The 15,216-nt window shown below is 42.0% G+C and overlaps 1 protein-coding gene across 4 annotated transcripts in view; it reads left to right on the forward strand.

Moving 5' to 3' along the window:
* The window catches only part of NPTN (neuroplastin), an 85,390-nt gene that overhangs the window by 31,438 nt on the left and 38,736 nt on the right, over nucleotides 1–15,216 (forward strand). For 2 of the 4 annotated variants that reach the window (XM_006888315.1, XM_006888316.1), the window contains exons 2-3: nucleotides 9,098–9,445; nucleotides 14,519–14,690. In XM_006888315.1, the coding sequence (XP_006888377.1) occupies nucleotides 9,098–9,445; nucleotides 14,519–14,690 (520 nt within the window). The remainder of the gene's footprint in view (nucleotides 1–9,097; nucleotides 9,446–14,518; nucleotides 14,691–15,216) is intronic. The other 2 variants (XM_006888318.1, XM_006888317.1) reach the window with 1 other exon arrangement.

A 15,216-nucleotide genomic window follows, 5' to 3' on the forward strand; every position in this document is an offset into this window, starting at 1 on the left:
TGCAGTTTAGAACAACAACATATACGAATACTTGGCATTGTAGAAAATGCTACTTTGTCCCTATAACATGTTAAACTGCAGAAAGAAATGCAAAAGAGTTGGTTCTGAACTGGTTTCTCTCTGTTCTTAAAATTTTTTGATATTTCTTATTTTTCACATCTATCAACTTGTGAAAGATCTCTTTTTAAAACAAGAATTTATTTTAAATTTTTGGTAACTTCACTATATTGAATGTTCTTTTTGAATCATATTTAGATTCTTGGGTCAACTGTTTTCATGGCAGTTTTGGTTTTTATTTTTTTTAATTCAAGAAAAGTTGCAATCGATGAGCCTTAAGAACTCTGCCATAGTGCACTCAAAACTGGTTTAGATCATCCTTTAGAGTAGAATTTTTGCATAAAACTATTGAATTTATGGTTTTACAGGCATACAAAATAAGTGTTATGTTGATTGATTACATCTAAAACCTTATGACGAAGGTGGTGGGGGTTATGCACTGTCCAATGGGAACTGATTTCATGGCTGACCTCAATCAAGTTTTCAGAGGCTGTAAATTGCACAGGAGGAGTTTGCACATCTTCCTGTGTAGCTCCTGGACAGTACGAACCGAGTGCCTTTGAGTTGCTAGTGCGCTGCTTACCACAAAACCACTAGAGCCCCCTATGATGAAGATAGGGGTTGTTTTTATCTCCATTTATTAGCTGAGACTGAGTTTCAAGAATCAAACCTACTTGTTCATAACTTTGGCTCTTCTCCATACTTAACAGAGAAACCCTTACCTGTTCACCCATCATCCAGTAGCATCACAGTCAAGCTCAGGATCTGAAATATTGGAGAAATTACATACAGAATTTTGTTTGTGTCAGTCTTCCTACCCCTCTCCAGAGGTGAGAAGTTCCTATGGCTTTTCATCAGATTCAGAATTTTTGTTGTCGCTGATATTGCAGGCCCACAGATGTAAGGTAGATCATAATTGCTTAGCTTGTCAGTGAGAATGTCAGGAGGCTGAATGAAGATCTTTGCTGAAGGAATGATTAGTCATATCAGATGCTTATCTCTTCTTTGTCCTAACTTAGCATTTGCATAGCGCTTTCATTTACAGAACTTTTCTACATATGTTACATGGTTTTCGCAACTACCCTATAAAGTAGGTGGCATTATTCCCTTTTTATATCTGAAGAAATTGTTCACAGTTGTGTATTTAAATGGTGAGGTACTGACTCAAAAGCTGCCAGTCTTTCTTAGACTTAAATCCAACATGATTCAAAGTTGTGTAACTTCTATTTTATATTTGATGAATTTGGTCTGTTAAGCAGATCCCCCCCCCCCGCCCCAATATATGATGGTTAAGCAGCTTGATTAGATTTGGTTAATTTTTTTATCTCATTTTTTTTAAAAGGAAATTGTACTGTCTCCTATTTATTATGCTAAGGCTTTTCACAGTGTTCATTATATCCCAGCTTAATGACTGACAGTGCTGCAATAATGTTTGCTAATTCCTGAGTCTGCATATGTGTATAGACTAGACTCACTCTTCCCATTCTGGTTTACTTTAAAGATAGGAAGGAAGGAAGAATTCATTTATTTTTTCCCATCGCTTTCTCCAATTAACAATTCTGTTACTCATTTTATTTGAAAGATTAAGGATAATTTTTGTGTTGTTCTTGGACCATGATGGATTATAACTTAGAGTTCATGTCAGGTGTAGAAATTCACCCCTCCATCCCTACCTTCTTGTGGAGCTATCATTGTGGCTACTGTATGTGGCCTGTAGAACATTTATTTCTGTGGAGACATAAAATAGTACCTAACATTATTGATTATTTCTATGTGCAATGCATGATTTATGGAACTTCAATGTTACATTATCCTCACAATAAATGTATGTGTTAGTTAGCCACAATTATTAGCCCCATTTTACATATGAGGGGGAGAAAGTTCAGAAAGGTCAGGTCGCTTGAACCCAGCAGCTTGCTTTCAGCATTTGCTACTGTTAAACGATAATATCGTTTCTTGGCATTAACTGGATTTCTCTTTCTCTGGAGTGGAAGCCCAGTTAATAGAGACCAGATTACTTGAAGCCATTTTGGATTGTATAATTTCAGAACAAAGGATACACCTGACTTAGAAACTAACAATGGAGATGGTCTTAATTTCCAAGCCATTGTCATTTCTGCCTACTAAAAATAGCTGTGAAAAGAAGTAGATTTGAATTTGGAAAATGCATTGTCTACGTAGAACTCAGAGTGATTCATGAGAGCAGACCCATATACCTCCTTCCTGCAGCAGAGAATCAGGTTACCCCGTTTTCCACCCATTCCCAGGGCCTCAGACCTCCCTTGACTGGTAGGCTTGGAAGGGGTGCTTAATGACTTGCTTCTGGTAGTGTCGAATAGGGACAGTTATCAGCAAGGATTGGCTGTGTATCAGCCTGTGTCTGCAGTTTAAATAAGGGTCATTCACACAGATTTGAAATACACATAGACTTTGTAACCAGAAGTTTGGTATTGGACCTTTTCAGTCCTCATTTTTTAATTATTATTTTTTTTTTTTGTGGTAGCTGATGTAAGTGAGAGCATGCCTGCTCCTGAGAGAGAAGAGAGACAATGATGTCCTTGGCTGTCATTTTCTCTTTATTGCGAGGATTGAAGAAGAGCATAGCATGAGCCACCCACAGGCAATAGTGGCAAGAGAGGGCCTTGAAGGGAGTAGCTGCTTTATAATTACAACCCCCCCCAAACCAAACCAAACCGAACCAAACCAGCAGGCTAGATTTAAAGGCCTGGCCTTGGCAGTCATCAGTCAGTTAAGGGAGAAGGGAGAGAAGTTACTTTTACTACTGCTAGTGAGTGCCCTGGAGGCAAACGAAGAGCTCCTGATGGCTCTGCTCCTGTGTGTGAGGCTCTCCCCTCCCCACCTTCCTCAGGGCACATGTAAAAGCAGTTTTCTTGGGATTTGTGTACTCCTTGCTCTCTGTGTTCCCTTTTTCCTCTCACCCTCTGCTGCATATCTACACATCCAGTTTTTGCTGCCAGAGAGCTCCTCCTTTTCTCCGGCTGCTAGCCCCAGCTGTCATCTTCTCTTCCCATCCCCCACCCCAGTTATGCAATTTTTATCTTACACTTCTCCCCATTTTACTGCCTCCATTTTTTATGCTCTGCCTGCCACTCAACCCCCAGCAGCCAGCCCCTCCTGCCCCAAAGTCAGTCGTCACCATTAAGCTCCCCTTTTTATTCACTGTTGAACCTAATGATCTGATATTAGTACTTACCAAAACTGTTTATGCAGTTACTGATGAAATGCATGGAGCTTATGGGGGTGGGAATGAATGTGGGAGGGAGGTTGCATTTCTGAAATTGAGTGCTTTTTCCAGAATACCATATGCCCTTTGACCTGAAGATGCAGCAGATGCTTCAGCCACCCTCCCAACTTTAGGCATCGTGTATGTTTTATGTTGAGGGCATATATTTATTTGAAAGTCCTTGATATTGAAAGGCAGGACAGTGAGTCAGGCTCTGTGCTGCCTACCTCCTGCTGCTGCTGAGAGCTGCTGCTTGCTTCTCCTGAATTGGAGCTAATTTTGGATGGCTAATGAGGTGGATGGTTGTTAATAACTTTCCCTTGCTAATTGTGATTTCACAGTGCTGTGTAGAGACTTTTTTTCTTCCCTGCTGCTACATAGAGAAATAGCTCTGTTTTTTCTGGTTTTTGATTTGGTATTTGGTTATCAAGGAATCCCCTAGTTGGTTGGTTTAGAGGCAAAAGTGTTTATTGGAAAGAATTTTGTACAGAAAGCTGGGTTCTAGTCTCACTTTTACTAAGGATTAGCCACCTAAGTGATCTTAGCCAAGTCTTGATCCTTTGTCTACCCTGTGAATCTTGTGGAATTATGTGAATGAAACAGTGATGTATGTGAGAGCACTTAGTGTTACCTGAAAACCATAGTTCTGCATATATTGTTGTTGTGTAACTTCAAGTAGGAAATAACCCATAGCTGAAAGGGTAAGTCTCGGCAGGGGACGATTTTGAGGGTATATTTGTAAGCTAGGTTAAGAGGGCAAGGATTTTTGAAGCTCCGTTTCACACTTTGGACAAGTGGCCAGGAGAGACCAGGCCCTGGAGAAGGACATCATGCTTGGAAGTGCAGGAGAGGAAGACCCTGATGATATGGATTGACACATTAACTGGGGTAATGGGGGTAGGTGTGTCAGAGACAGTGAGACTGGTTCAGGCTAGAGCAGCAGTTCAGGGCTGTTGTACATAGGGTCGCTGTGAGTTGAAGATGCATAACAACAACAGAAAAACCCCACAGGTTAAGAGTGTTGGAGGGAAAGCTCATGTTTACTTAGCACTTTTAGAGGGGAAAGGTGGTGTTATTTTAGAGAAAGATGGCTTATGCAAATCAGCACACATGCAGAGCAGGTTTCCCAGATGCCCTTGCCTTGTCCTGTTAGTTAGGATATGGGCTAGAAATTTCCTTCTTTCAAGATGGTGTCCATGAGAACACGTATCTCTCATTCCTAGACGTGCTGAGTAAACATGATGAGCTCCTCCCACCACCCTTAGCCTACTTTACAAATATTCCCTCAAAACCTTCCCTTCTGAGGCAGATTTGGGAAGCTGATACACCCTCTCTACAGTACAGAGGTATCTGCTTTATTCTGTTCTAAGCCCTCTCTCCACGATTGGTTTTTCCAGAGGCTGTGCAGAAGGCTAGATTTCCAGTAACAACAGAACATCAGAGAAATGCATGATATATCTTTGAAACGCGTTCGTCCTAATGAAGCCAGCCTTCTCAAGAACAGGGTGTTTGAGTCATCAGAACAAGGGGGAGTCTTGCCTCCAGAACCATCTTTTCTTTTGTTTTCTCACTACCACCCTCCTTTACCTCTTTTCCAACACACACATAGTTGCTTTTAGAACCCTTTACTCCCAGTCTTTTCTTGCACCATTCTTTTAATAATAGCTTCAGGAGTTAGTGATCATTGTGTGCTGAACATTTCAATAGAGAGTTCCTGGCTTTTTATGCCTGGGAACTATTAATTGATTAATTAAATTAAGTGGTAACAAAGCATACCTATTAAGTTTCCTACAAAAACTTTCCAGCCTAGTAAGACACATTGACTACTGTGGGGAAAGTACTAGGAGGCCTTACTTTGGCTTTGGACATATCTGGGTTCTAAGCAAGAATCATTTATAAGCTGTGTCTGGATAAAGTGCTTAACTTTAGACCCTTAGTTTCTGCATCTTTAAGGAAACTATAATGGCAGTTATTTTTTAAGACATTTGGTGACAACTAAGTGATATAATGAACTTAAAGTTTTTAACACTTTGTGTAACATATCTAGTAGATAAAAACAAAGATTCTTAACACTGGAATGATAGCCAACATCATGATGGATGGAGAGGACGCTGAAACTGTCAACAGCTTCATCTTGCTTGAATCCACAAATAACACCCTTGGGACCAGCAGTCAGGAAATAAGGAGACACACTACACTGGGGAAATCTATAGTTAGGGACTTCTCCAAATTATTGAGGAGTAAGGATGTTAGTTTGAGGAGTAAGGTACATCTGATTCAGGCTCTCTGATCACTTGCTGTGCATCTGAGAGCTGGACAGTGAATAAGGATAACAGAAAAAGAATTGATGCCTTCGAGCTATGGTGTTGGCATTGAACATATCCCATGGACAGCCAAAAGAATAAACAGATACGTCTTGTAGAGGGTGTAGCTGGAGTGCTCTTTGGAGGCAAGAATGATAAGGCTTCACTTCACATACTTTGGGCATATTGCTAGGAGGGGCTATTCCTTGGAGAGGGACCTGATGGTGGGAAGGATGGAGGGTCGGAGGAGGAGAGGAAGGCCCCCAAGCAGGTGGATTGACATGGTGACTGCTGCAGTGGACAATTGTGTGTCAGAAGTGTGAGGATGGCATGGGATAGAAGAGGGTTCAGATCTTTTGTTCATAGGGTCGCTGTGAGTTGTACTCAACTCAGTGGTACAATAACCTGCTGATTGATGTTTAATAATAAGTACAGGTAAGCATTTGGCCATTGTGTGAACACTTTTGAGAGCCCATTTTCTGGTCATATTGCTGCTGCTAGATCTATTGGCAGAGGCCAAAGGGATGGTGGGATCAGAGTGAGAAGATGTGAATAGGGTGGGAGCAGCTGCAGTCTGAGAGCCTAGGCCCAAAACCATGACCAGTCTGCATCCATCTGTGATCCAGAGCTGTAACAGTCTAGGTCTGGGGTCTTTAAAACCATTAAGGAGAAATAATAAACAGGAGGAGAGCTGATTTCTCATAATAAGAAAACTTCTGAGATGATAGATGTAGTTATGTATTACCTGAATAGATGTTAAGTGATACACACTTGCATTATTTTTGTGGTCTTTGAATAAAAACAAAGATAGACAGTCCTGGTGTTTAAAGCGGTGTTATCTTGATTTTAAATAAGCGTGTTTAAATATATGAAATAACTTATAATTTACTCACTCAAAGAACATTTCAGACTTAATCTCATTTTCCTCTACAGAAATGGAAAATTAAAGCAGATCAGCATTCCTTCCTCCCTCCTCTTTCTGGCACAGCAGTGTTGTGTCAGATTGAGTGACCTTGTCAGTCCCACACAGTGGGGAATACTGTTTGGGCACTTCCTCAGCTCAGTGTGAATTGTATGGTGTTGGGATTTGGTGTTGGATGGGCTCTTGGTGGTTCAGAACGTACTTGCTGGCACCTCTTTATGTTGGTGCTGGCAACAGATAAACAGGCTTACATGTAAGCCTCCTTTGAAGCACAGTTCAGAAGGGAGAAAAATACAAATCTACACATTTGCAGGGCATAATTAAGGAAGGACATGTTACGGCATTTAGAGGATATAACCCCTCAAGTTCATCAAGACAGAGACCATTTGTGATTTTCAGTAAATAGTTAAGAACATAATTAAAATTGAATAATTCTCTCTGTTGCTCTCTAGGGATTTACCAATTGTCGATGTTCTCTGGTTAGGGAACCAGTGGTAAAACATGGAACCAGCCTCCTTTGCCTCTCTTTTCTTGTTATTTGGTATTGATGCTGGCACATGGGCTGATGGAAGTTTGCAAGACTGAGCCTTGGCTTCCTGGAGATGGCTCTTTGGAGAGATGAGCACTTTGTGCAGCTCTTCTTGCAAGGACTTGGTGTTTTCATTCTCTAATTTAAAAATTTTGCCTTTATCTGGGAATGAGACCTTTTTGATTTTTCAAGCAGCCTCTGGTAGGTAGATCTTTACAAGAAACCAACAGGGCATCTGATCAGATGGTTTAGAACGGTATTTTCAAGGCAGAGCAGTAATTCTGAGTCTGTTAATGATGACATTCCTGCCTTCCCCAGATCACAGTGTATCCTGTTTGGAAGCTGGTATGATTTTGGAGCTCTTGACCTCTGCTTGATTAAACCTTCTGTACCATTCTTGGAGTCCCTGAGTGAAACCGAGTTAATGCACTCAGCTGCCAAACAAAAGATTGGAGGTTTGACCCACTCAGACAAAAGGTCTTGCAGTCTACTTCTGAAAAAATGAGCCCTGGAGAACCCTTTGGGGCTCTACTTCTGCACTGACACTCATGGGCTTGTCATGGCACAGTCGACTCGACCACATCTTGTGGTTTTATTATTTTTAGTTAGATCTGTGGGCACAGAGTTGGTAGCATTATGTTTATTTCTGAAAGTGAATACTACCAATATAAGCAGATTTTTTTTTCTTTTCATTTAACTGCCTTCATTTTCAGCCAGTCCTGTTCATTCTTTGGCTTTGGATAATAGAAAAATTCTGTCATTTAATTCCTGCCTCTCTTCTGGAATGTTCTCACTATGGTGTTGTCAGGTCCTGGCCCCACTCTCTGCTCGTTGCAGCGGGGATCAGACTTGCTTTATGAGCCAGACGTTTTAGGGGACCTTGCCTAGACAATCACCAATACCCTCATTTAGCTCTGTCCCTAGCACTGTAGGTAGACATGCTGAACAAAAGTGGGATGAACCAATGAGAGAGCACGCTTATACTCTTAGTTCTCTGTGTATCCCAATAAAACGGGTTTCCAGTAGGCCTGGATTTTTTTCACTGCCACCTTGTCTTATGGAACTGTAACCAGAAGCAGATTGTGGGCAAGTGAAACTAGGTATCCACTTCAGTTCCTGTGCAGTGACTGGCAGTGCTGGTTGAGGGCCTAACCTTCACCTTACGATTTAGCTCATCCGCCAGTTTCTGATCCGTTTTGTGGTGACTGGTAGCAGCCAGGCAGTGAAACACTGTAGAGAAAGCCGTTCAAGTGCTGTAGTTGTTTCTAAAGCTGGCTTTTCCGAAGGCTTTTCTAATTGTATGGATTTACTGATTACAGAGTGCATCGGGTTGGGTTACTGTAGGCTGCACTCCTGAGATGGCTTCCATAATTCTCACTCTGGTACAGACTACCTTGTAGTCTGCATTAAGGTAGAAGCTGTCTGGCCACATACAGCTGGGTGAGGAAAATTTGGTCAGAATGGAGTAGACAGACTCCTGTGTATGAGAGAAATGAGCTATCCTTTGGATTGAATTCCAAGAGAAGGTGCTACTAGTTTGGTTAACAATCCTTGTTGAGATTCACAAAGACACTTAGATCTCTACCAAGTGTTTGCTTGTCCCTAAAGAGATTCTGACTTGGCACACAAACCTGCTGCTTTTGGTTATCTTTCATCATTTGCCTGAGTTTGGAAAGGTAACTGTGCTATGAGGAGAGCAGCTCTTCCCGAAGACTTGAGGCCTTCTTATTCCTACCAGCTGGGCCCATTGCTAATATGCTTTTCAGTGGGCTTGCTTCTGCCTGGCCAGCACCTGAGCTGCCCCAGCTTGTAATTAGCCTGCCTTCGCTTCATGAGCTTTCCAGGGTGGTTCTTCTAAAAGCTTGTATGAATTGCTATTACTGTCTCTTTATAGTTTAAAAATGAATCCTTTTTTTTTTTTTGTTCTTTGCAACTCATTTGCTTTTTTCTTTTCTTTTCTTTAAATTACTATTAACACCTGTTGATTCTTTTTTTTTTCTGACTGGCCTGCCACTGCATTCCTGCTCCCCCTCTCCCTCTAGCTGGGTTTGTCAAGTCGCCCATGTCAGAAACTAAGCTCACGGGGGACGCCTTTGAGCTGTACTGTGACGTGGTCGGGAGCCCCACGCCAGAGATCCAGTGGTGGTACGCAGAAGTCAACCGGGCAGAGTCTTTCAGACAGCTGTGGGACGGTGCTCGGAAGCGCCGTGTCACCGTAAACACCGCCTACGGGTCAAACGGCGTGAGTGTGCTGAGAATTACCCGGCTCACCTTGGAGGACTCTGGGACTTACGAGTGCAGGGCCAGCAACGACCCCAAGAGGAATGACTTGAGGCAAAACCCCTCCATAACATGGATTCGAGCCCAGGCCACCATAAGCGTCCTTCAGAGTGAGTCCAGCACCCTACAGTAGTAGTACTGTAGTCATTAGAGGTGGCCTGACGCCCCTTCCCTTCTGCTTCCTTCCCTCATCCCCAGTATGATCACTCACCCCACCCCTTGTCTTTGTTTTTTCAAACCCACGACCCTTCTGATTGTAGTGTATACAAACATCTGTGGCAACTCTCTCTCCCTCTTTTATTTTTTAACCCCCTTCTTTGCCATCTTCTCTACCTCCTTTATCTCTCAACCCATCTCTGTGTCTTTCTCCTCAGGAACAAAGAACTTGGGGAAATCTGTGCCTGTCTAAAATCAGCTGCGCTGGGGAGAGTTGGGGAGGGAGAACTGGGAATGTTGTTTGCTTTTTTTTTAATTGAATCTTAAATAACCAAGCAGTCAAACGAGGGTAGCCTTGAAATGATTTCTCTCCCTCCCTTTTAATTTTGTAATAGGTTTTCTGCTGTCCTTTTACTGATTATCTTCTCTTGGTGCCTTTCAATTTTTTTGTTTCCCTCCCCAATCTAACTCTGTTTTATTTTTCTTCTGGTCATCTGTTGGAAGCTCTCTGAGTAGCTGCCTGCACCTCTGTGGTTTATGGTTCTAAGTGGTGTCTGCCCAGCCTTTCCCTCACTGTGACTCAGTGTTCTCTTGTTCTGTGATGGGAATGTTGCCTTGGGTGCAGTGTGGTGGTGTGTTTTGGTTGTCGGGTGGCATGTAAGCTTGGATATTCCCTTAGTTCTACCTCTTTTTTCTTTTCTGAAACAGTTGCATGTGCTTCTCTGATCACGCCCTTCACTGAAGCAGCACCTCCCCACCGGTCCTGTCCATTCAGGCTCCTGTTCCTTTGAAGGCAGCAGCCAGTGATGTCCTCCATGCTGCTTGCAGTGAGTGAGGAGCCAGGTGACACCTAGTTGGAAAGTATTTTTATTAAAAGCCCACCATGCTGTTTTGAACTGAGAGTTGCATTTAATTCCTGTCCACAGAGTTCAACTCTGATGACTGGCTGTTAGCATAGTGTTCCTCCTCCCTAAGGCTTGCAGCTCCAAAGTAGTTTGGAAGCCATGCATGGTGACCTTTTGTTTATAGCTTGCAAAAGAGGAAACTGAATTCCAAACCTGTTTCTGAGAGTGATAAGAGGTAAGCAGAGTTGGCCCAGATCCGTCCCTTCATTGATTATGGCAGGGACAAGTGAGATACCAGACACTGGAGCTTTTGTTGCCACTTCTGTTCCTGGAAAATGACTCACTGTTTGTGGGAAGGAGAAGCCAGCACAGAGCCAATGCTGTCAATGCAGGGAAGGTTCAGGCCTGGTAATAATTGAGGGCCAATCCTCTATCCTCTATTTCATAGAAAGATCCTCTGAGCTTTTCACCTCTTCAAGGACTCCATGAGAGATTTCTAGCTAGTTCCAGCTTAAAGAATTGATTGATTTAAGAAAAAATAAGTAGTTAGATATATTTCTGAGGAATTTTGTAATAAGTATAAGGCTGGAGGTAATATGACTTTGAGTCTGTATTAAGAGATTAGTTTTGGTTCTTATATCTTAGAAGATCCCCTGGTGGAGAAGCAAAAAAAAAAAAAAGTCAGAGGAGAGAGAGGAGAAGCTGCTGCAGTTGACACTGTGGAATCAGAGAGCCTGCTTCTGGAATGGAGAAAAGAAAATCTTGTCTTTGTGAAAATGGGGAACATTAACCCAGCAGTTTTTCATTCTTTTCTTTAACAATTTTCCCCCCCTTGCACGCTTCCTTTTCCTGCCCCCTTGATCCTTTCCTAATAAAACAGAATTACCCAAATGGCCACGAACATCTATCTGCTGGAGTTTGTAGACATGGACTGGACTGGGTATTTGGTTGTTTGTACCTCAAGGAGTCCGACTCAAGTAGACAGAGCTAGAAAGGCCATGCTTGGAATTCCAAGCTTGGGAATGCCTACTTATCAGCCTGGAGAATACCTATCATTCCCCTAGGTTCCCAGGAAGCAGGCTTTTCCCAGTTTGAGTTTCCATTTTTGGCATGCTCATACTGTTGAACCAAACCCTGGCTAGTTAAGTTACATCTATAGACTTCTAGTAGTCATTTAACCCTAGTTAAAATGTTTGGGGAGCCAGGCTGCTGTTGCTGCTGTTTTTGCTTGGTGGTATTTTTTTTTAAATTAATTTTTATTAAACTCACTGAATTCAACTCTAATTGGATTGTTTTCTGATTTTACCATCTACCTGAGGACATTTTTTTTTTCCTGGAAGAATGAAATCTTCTGTTGAAGAGTAGCCTCCTGGCAGTTTTGACTCCTGTATAGCTTAAGTAATGTAAGGCAGGACTATAGATGTGCCCAGTGCTAGCATGTGTCAGGCCATAGCAACCAACACACACACACACACACACACACACGCACACACGACCTGGCTATGGGACAAACACATACACAAAACGGCCTGGGTATGGGTCTTCTACCCTATGCTGCTACACAGGAGTCAATTGTAGATGGGGTTTATTTTTATTTTTATTTTTTTTTAAAAAGAAGTGTGTTTTCCTAAAGTGTTCATCTCTCTTGGACTTTGGGCCTTGTTTGGCCACAGGGAAAAAAGCCCCACCTTTATCCTGGTGCAGAATGCAGATGTGAGAGTGGGGCCCAGGAGCTTGGTCCAGGACTGGTTTCCTTATACAGCAGTCACAGGAGGCAGGTAACTCCACCCCATAGCTTTCCTGTAGTGCAAAATCGTATTTAAACCTATTTAAATTATCCTACTTGCTCCCAGCTGACATGCTCCTGAATCGCTAACACTTAAAGGAAAAGATGCTTTCCTTTGCCTTCCAAGAATTCTTGGCAGAAAGTCTACCAAGTTGCTTTCATCAGCTTCTTAACCTCCCTAAGCTGCATCGCCATTTGTGGTCATTTGCATCGCCACAGGTAAGAGTAGCCTTTACTTTGGCCTCCTTGTGTCTAAACATCTGGAAGCTCTTGGCCTCATTCTTCGAGTTCGCCCTTTCTCAGTGCAGTCTGAGAGGAAGAACCAGAAGGAGAGTCCCAAGTGGGACAGGAAATAAAATTGGATAATAAAAATTCAGTAACAATCTAAAAATGTGTTTGGGTTTTAATGTTGCCTTTATCTTTTTTCATTTCTCTTCTGTGGAGTACTGGTTCTATCTTTCTCTTTTTTGTTTTGCTTGGTTTTGATTTTTCTTGGAATCGTGATGCTTTCTGCTGATGGTGTGTGTGCGCCTTCCATTGCAGGGTTTGTAGCCGTTCTGCTCGACATCTTAAGGCCCAGGGACTTGGCTTCTGTCCAGTGTGTTTTGGAAACCATGGGACACCACTGCGCTAACATGTTTACATGCATCTGCTTCTGTCTTAGTGGCTGCTATGCCTCCATTATTTGTACATAGAAACCCTGTTTGATGTTACCAGTAAGGACCAGTGCTGAATGGAAGATAACTGCTGTCTTTATGCCCGAGTTGGAAAATGGTCAGAATGGATTAATTGATCAAGTTTGAGGATTTGCATTATTAATCACAAGTTTCTTTGAAGATACTTGTTCTCCTCTTAGAAATGTTACATTGACTAGGAGGTCTGTGGGCTGTACATTTTCAGCTATCCCATGACTTCCTCTTCTTCTCCCCCAAGTAAAGCAAGCTTTTTGAAAACTTGAGTTCAATTGGAGGGGGAAGAAAGTTCTGTCCTCAAGACTAAGAACACTATACTCCATAAAACAGTCATGGGCAGTTGCATGCAGATAGGAAGTAGCCTCGTGCAGGGAACTGGGAGGCTGCTCAGAGGTTTCTGAGAAAGAATTGAGAGGGAGGGGGCCCACTTCTGATTTGGATGGGAAAAGATACCAATATAGATTAACCTGATAATAATTGACCAAAGCAAACCCTGAGCCTGAGAAAAGATTAAAGTCAAACAACAAACTTAGAAATACCTTGACTTTAAAGCTATTGATATATTTCAAAGTGCTATAAAGAAGAATCTTCTAGGAATGATATAGTATGACTTAAAGATTTCTTCTCATTGTGCTATGTATGATAACATTACTCAAATTAGTTATTTTTGTAGATACTGAACTAATGATCTTAGATCATGGAGCCCAGGTGAGGGTGAGGAAACCAGATAGGCACTGTGCATTAGGGTGGATGGAGGTGGAGGGGTGTTTTGGGATGGGCACAAGAATAGACAACTCAATCAGATGTGTTTTCAAGGCTCAACTTTGCCACTAGTAATAATTGTGGCCCTGAGCAAGGCATTTTTTGCCTTTTTAGCTTTTAAAGAGTGAGATTCCATTAATTCCTAGGGCCTGTAAACCCTAAAATTGTGGGAGCCCACAATATCTACACATATTGCACTCTGGTTATAATCATGTAATATTGGAATGAAATGTGTTTTTAAGTGCAATGATGAAAAAGAATTTGTTTTGGGAATATATTGACATGGGCTGGAGAGTAGAATTGATACAGTTCCTTAAGAATTCCCCCTTGGCAAAATTCAGAGAATGCAGTAGAATTCTAATGGGAAATCTGCTTTTAAGATTTACACTGTCTTTCTGTATAAATAATGGCCATGGCTGGTTTGCCATAGAAGTTTTATTGGATTTAAGCATGGGAAAAGCCATACATGTATTATATAATTATACCTATTACTGTACTATGGCCTGCAACTCCATAGGGAGTTTATGACTTACATAAATGATACTGCCTTTGTCTTCAGAACAGCAAGATGGAGCCTGGCTTTTTAAAATTGAAGCTAAATCATGGTTCTTATATTGGTTTTTTTTGTTTTGTTTTTTTAAAGTGTGGTATTCAGAACCGTAAGTGGATTGTTGCCAGTACATGCTCTCATTCTTCCACGTTTAGGCTAACTGGTCTTCAGGCTGTTGTCTGCGCTAGTGGTCATTTGCTTATAATCATTGTTTTTTTTTTTCTTTCTTTTTTTTTTCTTTCTTCCTCCAAAGTGATAAAGTGAAATTCCTCGTGTGGTCCTGTCTGCCCTCCCTCTTCTTCTAGTTCCCCTCCTACCCTATCCAACTCTCAGGCCAGGGCTGCAGAGGATGGAAGGTTATGGCCTCCTATCATTGTTTGCTCTTATTACAGAGCCAAGGATTGTCACCAGTGAAGAGGTCATTATTCGAGAAAACATCGTCCTTCCCATTGTCCTGCAGTGTAACCTCACCTCCAGCTCTCACACACTTACTTACAGCTACTGGACAAAGAATGGGGTAGAGCTGCCAGCCACTCTTAAGAATGCCAGCAACATGGAATACAGGTAAGAGGAGCTAGCTCCTGGGAAGGGGGGAGGGCATGCTGCTGAGTTAACATTCATGAGTTACCATGCTATGTGGATAAGCTGGGGACTGAAACAGACTTGATCTTCCCAGTGGTGCCATGGGAGAACAATGGGCAGTCTATCTGATTAACCCTGGAACCCACTGGAGTGGCAAGTCGGCTTGCAGGCTTCCCTGGGATTCTGATGAAAAATCAAGTGAGGCTTGGGTGTGGGACAGGAATTGGGATAATAAAAAGAGCAGAAAGGAGTGATTTGCTCTGGGTCATAATGCTAATTGTTAGTCACAATTAGTACTTAAATTTCTAGAGTTCATCTAAAACTGTGAGGAATTAGATTGAATCAACTTTGGGATTCTTAGAGCAAAACATCTCCCTTAAGTGATCTTTCTTTTTTTTTTTTTTTTTCCCTTTTCTCTTCTTCTCCCTGCCTCTTTTGAAACAGTCCCTCGGCCAAGGACTATCCACGTAGGTTTGTATCCAAAGACGAAATTTGTAGGTGAAAGGAG

Source organism: Elephantulus edwardii, unplaced genomic scaffold (genome assembly GCF_000299155.1).
Source record: "Elephantulus edwardii isolate Elephantulus edwardi_28Jun2011 unplaced genomic scaffold, EleEdw1.0 scaffold00066, whole genome shotgun sequence".
Classification (NCBI taxonomy): domain Eukaryota; kingdom Metazoa; phylum Chordata; class Mammalia; order Macroscelidea; family Macroscelididae; genus Elephantulus; species Elephantulus edwardii.